This window comes from Typopeltis vanoorti, chromosome 12 (genome assembly GCF_054136105.1).
Source record: "Typopeltis vanoorti isolate ZY-2024b chromosome 12, IOZ_Tvanoo_1.0, whole genome shotgun sequence".
Classification (NCBI taxonomy): Eukaryota; Metazoa; Arthropoda; class Arachnida; order Uropygi; family Thelyphonidae; genus Typopeltis; species Typopeltis vanoorti.
Genome location: NC_143560.1, coordinates 3,652,032 through 3,664,829, shown reverse-complemented (window position 1 = coordinate 3,664,829; position 12,798 = coordinate 3,652,032). Strand labels below are relative to the sequence as shown.

The following is a 12,798-nucleotide window of genomic DNA, read 5'->3' as shown; positions in this document are numbered from 1 at the left end:
CACTCAAAGAATCCTTAGAGCTAATCCAAGCTAAATTTCCTCCCGATATCACAGCCTTTTTTCAGTTCACAATGAACTCAGGCTATTTTGTTTGGCAAGGAAAATTCTACAAACAAATAGAGGGGACAAGCATGGGTTCTCTACTCTCCCCACCCTTAGCCAACTTTTACATGGAGACTTTCGAAGAGAAAACCTTAAACTCTGCCCCACAAAAACCAACCATTTGGCTTCACTATTGATGATGTGTTCACTATTTGGCCACATGGCTCCGATGCACTCCTCTCCTTCCTAACACATATAAACAACCCAGAATGAAATTCACCCTGGAAGAGGAAAAAAACAACTGCCTTCCTTTCTTAGACACACTAGTCACCCGCCAGCCTGATGGAACCTTGGTTTTCTCAGTCTATAGAAAATCCACGCACACAGGCAGATACAGTCACCAAAAATCCCACCACCCCTCCTCACAACAATATGGAGTCATTAAGACACTACACAACAGGGCTAAACTTATCTGTTCAAATGACAATGCCCTAACCACAGAACTAAATCACATTCTCAACACTTTCTCAGCGAATGGCTCCCCCCCCCCAAAAAAAAAAATCCAAAAAATATTGAAACCAGTAAATCTCTAACACCCCCCCACCACACACACACACACAACAAGGATTACTCTAAATCCATCGCCATACCCTATATCTCAGGCACCTCGGAAAAATTACAAAAATCCTAAAAAAAAAACACGACTTAACTTCTCGTTACAGACCATGTAAAAAATTGGCATCCCTTATCCACTCTACTAAAGACCAACCTCCCCCCCCTAGACCTACCTGGTGTATGCCAGGTCCCTTGCAGCTGTAAGCTGTCCTACTTTGGCCAAACAGGCAGGACAGCCAATATCAGAATATAAGGACAACATCCGGTTTCACCAATAAAGCCACTCTGGTCTTGCTGACCATGCATTGGATACCTGCCATAGAATACGGTGGAAGAAAGCCACAATAGTACACCGTAGTAATTTTCATGGAATCAGCTTCAGCCCTAAGAAACATTCCAAACCTCAACAAATTTGGCTGCATGAGACTGCCTCAAATTTGGGAAACCTACATCAGAAGATCTTCAGCCCAATCGCCCAAGAATACCAACACTGCCCGCTAGGGTGCACCATCAGGACTTTAGGAGAAATAATAGCTTCCTGCTTCTTCCTCATTTACTGTTTGTTGTGCCTGCATGCACCTGTCTTGTTCTTAATTTTCTTGAAAATGGCAACGTGACGTTGCCAAAATATTGAAGTATATTAAAATTTATTTTAATGTATATCCTAGTTGACATTGTAATTTCCATAAATTACTTAGTCAAAAATGCATAACCAACATCTAAGCCTTTCCACGAGAATAATACAATAATATCATTATATGACTGTAAATCAAGTGCATCGAAATAGCCACATGTAATAGACATGTTTGTTACTGTTAGATGTTCCAAGTCGGTTCTTTTGCAGCATTACTCTTCATCAGATGGTCTGTTAGTTTGGGTGTGTGTGGGGGGGGAATCACTACCAAGTACACATTACATACTTTGATGCTGTAATATATGGTGAAGTTATTATTTTTCAATCTGGATCATATTTGATAACGTGTTGGTGAGATAAGGCAATAAGATGACAGCTTGATGGCAGCTGACTTTCATCTTTTATGAGATGGAATAAACAATGGTAAGTTTCTGTGCTGTTAGATAGGTGCCAGACAAGTATGAGAGGATTAATAACCAATGTAGAATGTGTGATAATTCTGGATGCAAATACAATTAATTAATTGCAAATTTTGAGTGCAACTAGGAAGGTACCATCTGTATTAGGAGACTAATGAGGGAATTTTCTTTCTTTCTAGTCAAAGATCACAGGAGACAAGGAGTGAATAGTTCATAGTACATACACTGTGAGGCAATTTTCCTTGATTGTCTATACAAGAGCTGGAGGAGAAGATTGATGTCAAAAGACATCAAGAAATATTTATAGATAAAACAAAAACTGTGGTTTTTAAAGGATTACTCTGGTCTAAAGTAAAATCATGACTGAAAATAAAATTATAGAACATATTAACTGTTTCAAATATCTAGTATACTCTATATCATATACCAAAGAAGGTGACATTGATGCCAAAATTTTAAACTTCCTAAAGATACAGAGATGATCAATAATATTTTCAAATTTAACCAAGTTCAAAATGATACAAGAATAAGAGTTTATAAAATTCTGGCTACACTTTCTCTACTGTACTATACTTTCTCCATCTCTCTACAGAAGTAAAAAGAACAGAAACCTAAGAAATTACTAGGAAAGCATGCTAGGTCCTCTGGACCAAAAAGAGAAGCACAGAAATACATTAAGAGCTAAAAACAGTCAGTAATAGATAAAATACAAATATATAAAGAAATGGATAAAACACTGAAAGAATGGACAATTCGAGAACTATTCAAACAGATACTCCATACCACCACTACGACAACTGGAGAACACAGAAGTCAAGAATGATGGAAAAAAGAGATGGAATGAGAGAGGAGCAGAACTGGGCATAAATCCCTAAATAATGTTTCTTTCAGTTTCTTCTACCTCTAATGATCAAACATGCTCTTTTTATTACTGGAAGAATTGCACTCATCCTGATATTTTTTACAAATTGTTATCCCACAAAGTAATTAAATATCCAAAATGCTGCTATTTTCAGATTTTATCACAAATTCCTTTTGATGACACTCATTTCTCCATTTCTAAGTCTTTTTTCAATAGATTTCAAGAATATCTGATCTCTGATCAACAATATCTGATCACTATCTGATCTCTGTTATCTCAATAAACCTTCTTGCACTTATTTATCAGGCTAGAATACATTTCACTCTTCTGTGTTTCAGTAACAGCCATTATGTCCACATATTTCTATTTTTATTACATTAATCTACATTTGCCACACTCTTAATATTTATCTTCTTTTAATTACAATTAGAAACAGATTTGTTGCATTTATATATATATATATTCTCTGAAGATACATGCTAACTTAACCTGCCATAAAACTAAATATAATTTCTTCTTTTCCAGAATTCCATTTTAACCTCATGTTCACCAATGAAGTTCTGATTTCTTATCCTTGCTGGCAACTTCACCTTCAGATTTTGTCAAAGAATCTCTAAGGTTTGGATCTTTGTCTAATACGGTTTTGCTTTCCTACTATGCTATTTAGATTTCCAACAAGACTTTGGCAACTTCAATGGAATCTGGAACCATGGACACCAGCAAGGCATTTTCCAATTTATCATTCTGAAATCTGTCCACATCACTCTACTTGAAGTCACCTCCCATTTTAAAAGTTTATGTTCATGTTTAATGTTCAATAGTACCCCTTTTCAATAGTATGAGAACCCCTATCTGATCTCTGTTATCTCAATAAACCTTCTTGCACTTATTTATCAGGCTAGAATACATTTCACTCTTCTGTGTTTCAGTAACAGCCATTATGTCCACATATTTCTATTTTTATTACATTAATCTACACACCAAAGGTTGTAAATTTATCACACAATGGTATTGCCTTAAGGTTACATAATCTAGATCAGAGAAACATTCAAAAAACCATTAATGCTACAGTGTGATTAGACACTGCTGGTTGGAGAACTAAAAATACTTGCACTTAACCAAAAACACCAGCAGACCTATTCCTAAATATTAAATGATTTCTTAAATTCCACCCAGCCACAGTGTTTGTTTCAGATTGAATCCTTCTGCACAATTTTACCATTAAACATGGTCTAAATTAAAAAAATCTGAGGTGACGACCCCAAATGCTAAATGTCAGTAAAAATGTACCAGGCCAGATGAAACAACCCAGCAGAAATGTTACAAAACTCATCTAGAAAATGAGCAAACATAGATTACCTGATCAAACTGGTACTACTTTCTCCAAAACTAATGATCTGGAGAATGTATTATACATTGGCCGGCATCGACATTCATCCCTGCTAGTTGGTGTTCATCATCATCATCATCAAATTCCTGCCATGTACCCTCAAGGGGTGTACAGGATATGACAGTACTACATGAAAAAATTACATCATTACTAACTTCCTATCTACAATTTTCCTCCAAATCAGTCTGTTACTTGTCAAGACTCCAACATTATCAGATCTTATATTTCTATTGTCTAAGGCACTTTGTACCGTATCAATCCACCTATATCTTGGTCTTCCTCTGGATCGTTTTCCTGCCAACCTGGCAGAGAACACTTGTTTTGCTAATCTTTCCTCTCCCATTCTATTTAAGTGACCATACCATCTGAGATTAGCTCTGCTAACGCATTCCTGGATGCTGACAATGTCAAGTTCTTTCCTAATATCCTCATTTTTAATATGATATTGCCATTGATGCCATCTGTTCACGCCTCTAATCTTTCTCAGGACTCTCATATCTGCGGTCTCTAGTCTTTGGTCAAGTGTTTTACTTCTGACTCAGCTCTCAGATCCATAAGTTAAAATTGGTTTGAACACAGTCTTGTATACAGCTAATTTAGTGTTCCGACTAATTTCTTTCTTATTCCATATGAATTTATTCAATTGACTTCCCACGATACCAGCTTTGCTGATTCTGTTGTCTATTTCTATATTTAGTTTACCATCTTCAGTAAAAATTGTGCCTAAGTAGCTGAAATGTTTTACTTGTTCCACAGGTTCTCCATTCACAACACAATTGACATTTTCAATGATTCTGCCTATTTTCATTGTCTTTGTCTTTTTATTGCTGACCTTCATACCATATCTATTACAACAGCTATTCAATTTAGTCAGAGAATCTTGCAGACTTGTAGCGGATTTATTTAGAAGTATAACATCATCCGCATAAAGCAAAGAGCTGACATTAACATCTCCAATTTTGATATCAGGTTTAATACCACATTCCTTCATAATGTGATCCATATAGATAATGAATAACAGAGGGGATAATGTACATCCTTGTCTCACACCAGATTTAACATTAAACCATCTTCCTGTACTACCTTCAATTCTAACTGCTGACTCACAACTCAAATAGAGACTAAGTATTGCTTGATATAATGCCCCATTGACACCATATAACTGTAGCGTATTGAATAGCTTCTCTCTTGGCACCTTGTCATATGCCTTTTCCAAATCGACAAAACTTAAATACAGATCTTTGTTATATTCCCATGCTTTCTCGACTATTTGTCGTAAAGTGAAGATCTGATCCTGACAGCCTCTATTTGGCCTGAATCCAGCTTGTTCTTCACCAAGCTTTTCTTCCACAATTCTTCTCAACCGTTTCTCAAGTATACTTGCATAGATCTTGCCAGGAACACTCAGTAGGGAAATACCTCTGTAATTCTCACATTCAGTTTTATTTCCCTTTTTATATATGGGTACTATGAGAGCTCTACTCCAATCATCGGGAATTCGTCCCTCTGTCCAGGCTTTCTGAACTATGCAGTGCAGCCACTGTAAGACTCTTATACCACCATACTTCAGCATTTCTGGTCGAATATCATCTACTCCTGCTGCCTTTCCACATTTCAAGCCTTTGATGGCTTTTTCTACTTCAAGTATGGATATGTATTCCTGACTGCATGCCTGGTCAGTGTTTTTTATCACTGTGCTGTCATCACTGCTTGTTTCATTTAGCAGTTTTTCAAAGTAATTACTCCATACTTCAAGGATATCTTTTTCTCCGGTTTTCATTTCACCTTTATCATCTCTAATTCCTTTTACAGCACTCTTTCCTCCATTCCTAAGCTTCTTCAACAACCTCCAGAATATTTTGCCACCTTCTTGATATTTATTTTCTATATTCTTGCCAAAGTCCTCCCATGACTTTTGTTTAGCTAGTTTTACACACTGTTTAGCTTTCTTACATTTGTCTCTGTATTCTGTAAGAGTAAAAGCTGACTTATTTGCCAGGAACTTTTGATATGCTTTCTTCTTTTCCTTCACTGCCTCTTTAACTTCCTGTGTCCACCAGGGAGTTCTGATTTTTTTATCTTTGCACACAACCTCACCACATGCCTTTCTGGCAGAATCAATCAATGTTTCCTTCAGAGTTTGCCACTGAATCTCCAAGGTTTGATTCCTGTTCTCAAACTCTTTCATTTTCTTTTCAATAATATTTCTGTATTTTAGTCTACAGTTTACATCTGAGAGCTGCTCAACTTTTATTCGCTTTAAAACTTTCTTACATGTTATTCTTTTCAATATGAAATTCAATTTTATCCTGCTCAAGACTAAATAGTGATCACTTCCAATTTCAAATCCTCTGTACACTCTGGTGTCCTGCACCAGGGAGAAAACATCACTATCAACAATAACATAGTCAATGAGACTTTTCTTATTCCTAGCCTCTTCTCTCCATGTGAATTTGTGCACATTTTTATGTTGGAACATGGTGTTAGTAATAACCAGTCCATGTCCTGAGCAGAAATCCAACAGATATTTGCCATTATTATTAGCTTTGCTCTTTTCTCCAAATTTTCCCAAAATATTTTTGTATGTCTCACAATCATTTCCTACTCTACTATTTAGATCCCCAACAAGGACCAACTTTTCCTTTTTCATTGTGTCAGTTGCTTTTTCTAAAGCCTCAAAAAATTCCTCCACTTCTACCTTAGTAGAACCTTCTGTGGGACCATAGGCACAAATAAGTCTCATTGTCCAGTTCCCCATTCTCATATTTGCCCAGATTACTCTACTTGAGACTGACTGCCATTCAAGAAGATTAGCCTCGTATTTTGTGTTGAATACTATGGCTACTCCTTCTTTTCCTTGATTGTTATTGCCTGAATATAACATTTTGTATTTATTGCTCAGAAAGATCTCACCAGTTTTGGTCTTTTTTGTTTCAGTCACCCCTATTATGTCGATCTGGTACTTATCTAATTCCTCAGCTAGCTCCATTTCTTTGCCATTCAGGCTTCTTACATTGATAGTACCGATCTTTAACTCTGGTGATGTTGAGTTGGGGTTTGTTTTCAGATTTGTTCCAGTAGCTGACTTTTCGCCCTGGTTCCCTGCCGAAAACAACGGGGGCCTTGTTTAACCGGGCGACACCCCAGCCGGCATGAAATTTTGTCATGTTGTACCATCATTTTTTATTTTGGTTTAACCAATAAGAATACAATTTGGTCGGCTAAATCCCAAATTGCCAGCCCATCCTCGTTCGTTCAGTATCAAAGTAGATACCCAACAGGGTGCACCACGAGAAGGTGAGGATTGGACATTAGGTCAGAAGCCCTGGTCGGTTCTCCGCATTCCTTTAAAGGCTATGTGGAGGTCTCCTCTCAGTTATACAGCTTTGACCCTTAAGCACCCCTAGTTGGTGTTTAATCTGTATAATTTTAATTCTGTATAAATCTGTATAATAAACTGCAGGAGAAAAGAAAGAAACAATGTTTATGGGTAATGTAATAAGTCAAAAGCCTAGGAAAAGCCATGTGAAAGGCAAACTGCTAATAACAGCTGTTGAAAAGATGAATCACTGTTATGTGTATTAAATGCCAGTGATGTTCAACCAACAACTTCTCATGGTTGAGTAGGCAAACTGTCTAGAAAAGTTCTAATGCATAATGGCTGAGTAGATAAATTGGCTATATCTTAGTACCCTGCTGTATATCTTTAATAATTGTATGAAGCAATTCAAATGTTACCTTCTTTCTTCTTTTGCTATCAGAACTTTTTCTTGAATCTGTGCAACTTCATCACATAGTGCTGCATTTTCCTGGAATTAAAAAAAAAAAAAAAAAGGATAAACAAACAAACAGTAATTTAATTAAAAGAAAAATGTTAACATTTTATATCCAATACTTCTGAACAAATATGGCAGCATCCCTGATATTATATAAAATGTTATTTTTAATAAAATAACACTGAATATACATAGTCAAATGTAAGAGAACTCTTAGGAAGTCATCAATACTAACAAGGCCATTACTCCAATAGTCACTAACACAAAATATATTTTAGAAAGAAAAATATTACATTAGTTCAGTAATTTAATACAAAAATATCAACTAAGCAATACTGATTAATCATCAAAATGATAAAACATATAACTTTTGGTCACCCAAACAGCAACAATGCCAACCATCACCAGTTTTCTTCTCATTTCACAATAATAATACAGATTGTAAAACAAAATTTTACAATCTGTGGCAGTTGATATCATGGTTGATTAAGGGATAAATAATCTGGGCTTCCTGCTGTAAAGACTACATTTCAGTTTTCTAATAAGTAAAATAGTGGCTTCTGAAATTAGAAAGCAAATCAACTATGGTTCACTGTGATAAATTTAGTTTAATCCTTTATCCAAGTGTAAGCAAACAAAGTTTGCACCTGAAGTATCTTCAGACTGAAGCAACTCGTGGTAAAGGTGGACCAAGCTCTCATCTCTTGTCTTAGTATCTCCCATATTGCAAAGCACATCTCCTTGCAGACATGTATAATGCTATGCATTAAGGAAAGGGCCATTACCCAGACCAGTTTTGACCTTAACTGAGGTCTCGTCAGTGGGAGCCATACCCAGAGGTGGTGATACTAAGGTGGAAGTAATGGAGAAGTCATATTTATCTATACGAATTGAGAAAAGGTGTCTCACCTTATTATTAAATTACACTGGATTTAGAGAAAGATGTTGGAAGTTTTTTCCACTTGGTTAGATCCTTTATCCAAGTGTAAGCAAACGAAGTTTGTGCCTGAAGATACTAAGGTGGAAGGCAACTTATGGTAAAGGTACCTTTACCATGAGTTGCCTCAGTCCTGAAGATACTTCAGGCACAAACTTTGTTTGCTTACACTTGAATAAAGGATTAAATGAAATTTATTGTAGTCTAACCAAGTGGGAAAAAACTTTCAACATCTTTCTCTAAATCCAGAGTAATTTAATAATAAGATGAGACACCTTTTGGCAACTCGTATAGGTAAATATGACTTCTCCATTACTTCCACCTTAGTATACCACTTCTGGGCCTGGCTCCCACTGATGAGACCTCAATAAAAGTCGAAACCAGTCTGGGTAGTAGCCCTTCCCTTAATGCATAGCATTATACATGCAAGGAGATGTGCTTTGCATTATGTATGATACTAAGACAAGTGATGAGAGCTTGGTCCAACTTTATCACAAGTTGCCTCAGTCCTGAAGATACTTCAGGAGCAAACTTTATTTGCTTACACTTGGATAAAGGATTAAACTAAATTTATTATAGTCTAACAAAGTGGAAAAAAACTTCCAACTATGGTTCACATTTTGCAATTGTTATTTCCCAGAGATAAGATCATATAGATGATTTGACAGCACAGTTAAAAAAAGTGATAGAAAATTGCACCGTTTGAATGAAGATCTGAGTTTGATTCTCTTCACAATGAGAGGAATCTTTATATAGGCTTTTCTAATTTAAGGTGAATTAGGCAATCTCATATGGTGGTAGCAGGGTCTTTCCACTAAAACTGAGTTTTTTAATCCTGCATATAGCATGAGAACATATGCAGTTGTATGATTTCATGTAGCATTTCTTGTGAAATGCCTTTTTACAGCTCTTCTGCCGAATGGCATCATGCATGATACAATGTGAAGTTTAGGTGAGATGTAGCCAGAGAATGCCAGCTAAGGTTCAGTGATGAATAACATATCCAGTTTGGATATCTGTTTAGCATTAGAATTTTCTGAGTATATTTTTATCGACAATCTCAAAAAATCCTTTGGTAAGAGACACATCTAATCCAGAGATCATTTTCGATATCAATGTTTATTCAAAGAGGGCTCTGAAGCCAACATCAACCTAACCTCAACTGAAATAATCCTTAGACAAAATAAACTTTATTCTTAGTAAATAATTTTCTTTAAGTAATATTTTATCATTAGTTACACCTTTAAACATGTCAAATGCAATATATTGTTCAAATCTGTGTCAAAAGTGTTGCAAATTCCACTGATGCATGTTCTACTATTTGAGCTTGTCATATTTCACTGAGGATAGTTCATTTTCAGACCAAAATATTTGATATATTTTAAGTTAGTCATAGCTGAATATATTCTCGGGGTTACATGTATCAGTTATTCAATAACAATGTACTACAGGTTAACATCAAAATTGTAAAAAATTTTTTTTGCTTGGTTATCAAGTAAATCAAGACCCTCCTACAACAAGTATATGGACTAAATGGAGGTGTGTGTGTGTGGAAAGTTTTTTACCTTGGGTGTATTATATGTTAAAGATACCAACGTGAATATATGATGTGAATATATTTCATGCATAAAACATGGTTTTGCTTACTTGGGATAAGGATTAAAACCAAGTTTTAAAATGTCTTGGTATCTTTAACACATACAGTCATCCCTCGGCTTATGTATGGGTTTCGTTCCATCCAGCAAGACATAAATCGATACATTAAATCAACAGAGTTATAGGGGTTAGGGACTTAACCGTAATAAGTATACTGTCATTTTAATTTTTAAACCTTATTATAAAACTGTACAGTATGTTACTGCTACTATCTATTCCAATGTGCTTTGCTTATTCCTCTTCTTCTTTTCATCATAAATTTGTTCATAGCAAGCAAACATGTCATGTACTTTCGTTTCTACTAATAAGTAGCATTCGACATTGGGGTCCATGTCTTCGACCATTCTGAGAACATCGCTAACTGCAGAGAACATTTCTGCAAGACCCTTCACTGTGAATTGGTTAACTACCTATCCTTGTTTCTTTTCCCCTCTTCCTTTTCTCATTTTTCCTCTTCTGCAACAGTTGTTCCTCGAGTTCGACCAATTCTTCGTTGGTTTCTTTAGGGGAACTTTCTATGAGCTGAATGTAATATGTCGTTCATCATTCACTTCGAGATTCAGATTGTTTGCTAGGCTCACTAAAACAAATTTCCAAAATCATGCACAAACCTTTTTAATGTCTTTTTCCATATGCCACTCATACATTGAGAGGTCACTTCATCCCGAGTCACAGCAATATTTTTAATAGCATGATAAATACTACAGACAACTTGTGAAAAAGTTGTCCACTGCAAGAACTCCCCGATCCATCGGTTCTATCAATGAAGTAGTGTTTGGAGGGAGAAACATGCCCTTGAACTTGGTGAAGATTACCGCTATAAGACTTACAAGACAGACGACCCGGAGCGTTATCTAGAATTAATAAAATTTTAAATTCTACATTTTCTTTCACATAATAGCTTTTTATTTCACTCGCATAACTTGATTAAGGCATCAACAATTTTTGAGTCATTAATGACTTTTTATTTCTCTGATAATGAACTGGGAGTATGCTTCCTAATGTTTTTGAAGATTCGTGGATTCTCACTGTGCCATATCACAAATGGTTTCAGTTTATATCTAGCCACATTACCAGTAACAGAATCGTAATACGGGCATTAAGAGCTTTGAAACTAGGTATAGATTTCAGCTTTTTTGTGTGGATGATCGCTCGGGCATTTTTTTCTGAAACAAGGACATCTCATCCATATTAAATAATTTTCCTCCATAATAATTTTATCCAATTTTTCCACAAACTCCTTGGCAGCCTTCTTAGCACTTGCCGATTCCCATACATTTTCATATTATGCAGCGCAAAACTTTGCTTGAATCTCATGAAACAAACGGAAGAAGTGTTGAATTCGTAGTCATAATTGGGTTATAGTCACAGTAATAAAGGGTATGCGCTTTTGGTTCAGATTCTCTATATATAGCTGAAAATGTTATTTATTCCCTTATGGGATCACGACGGACTTATCTTTAAAAGGACATTACTCGTACGGACGTAAGTCGAGGGATGACCATATATATATATATATATATATATATATATACAGGGTGTTCGGGATAAATTTGACATATTTATAATTAATTATATTTTTCCGTAAGTTACATGTATTAACACACACTTCTCTTCATTTAAAAGTTTGGACCCTTCTTCATTCATATACAAGATGTCAGAAAGGATGGATAGCTGGAACCCACCTGAATCATGGAAGAGAATAACTTGTATCATGATGATTCGTGCCCGCCATCAAAATAAGGATATTACGACTGCTGCCCAATGCTCCCTGAATACAGTAAAAACAATCAGGCATGAACTAGAGACTTGCAATGGTGACTACGAGGATGTAGCAAGAAGAAAGATCCCTAGCAGACGATCTGATTGCGTTCGTACAGCAGAATTCCTCGCAAATCTGCAGGAACAGGTGTTGAAGAACCCTGGCATTGGAATTCGGGCTTTGTTCGTGGAGTTGCTAACTGTAGTCAAGCCCTGGATAACAAGGGTAGCCAATGGTAGGCCGTATGTATGGCAGCAGGATTCGGCCCCTTGCCACACCTCTGGGAAAAGTCAAAAATGGTTGTCTGAAAATTTCTACGACTTCACCAGTCCAAATGTTTGGCCTCCAAACTCCCCAGACCTTAACCCCATGGATTATTTTGTATGGGGTGCAGTTGAAAAAGACACCAATCGCACTTCCAGTAATACAAAAGCCCAGTTAATGGATAAAATTAAAACAGTTTTTGCAGCCCTTCCCAGGGAGACTGTAGCATCAGCTTGTTCGAGGTTCCGAAGCAGAATTGAAGCTGTGATCGATGCTAATGGTGGTTATTTTGAGTAAATCTTGTTGATAGTATTGTAATTAACTCTGCCTGTAATGTTTTTTTGTCAATTCATTAAATTTAATAGATACAAAGAAGATTTTCTTTTTCCTTACGAAACTGTCAAATTTATCCCGAACACCCTGTATATATATATATATATA

General features: G+C 36.1%; 1 protein-coding gene across 3 annotated transcripts in view; it reads right to left on the bottom strand.

The window, feature by feature from the left end:
- The window catches only part of LOC150100550 (transforming growth factor beta regulator 1), a 166,184-nt gene that overhangs the window by 131,349 nt on the left and 22,037 nt on the right, over nt 1-12,798 (bottom strand). For all 3 annotated transcript variants that reach the window (XM_090401904.1, XM_090401902.1, XM_090401903.1), the window contains one exon: nt 7,701-7,771. In XM_090401904.1, coding sequence (XP_090258030.1) covers nt 7,701-7,771 — 71 coding nt within the window. The remainder of the gene's footprint in view (nt 1-7,700; nt 7,772-12,798) is intronic.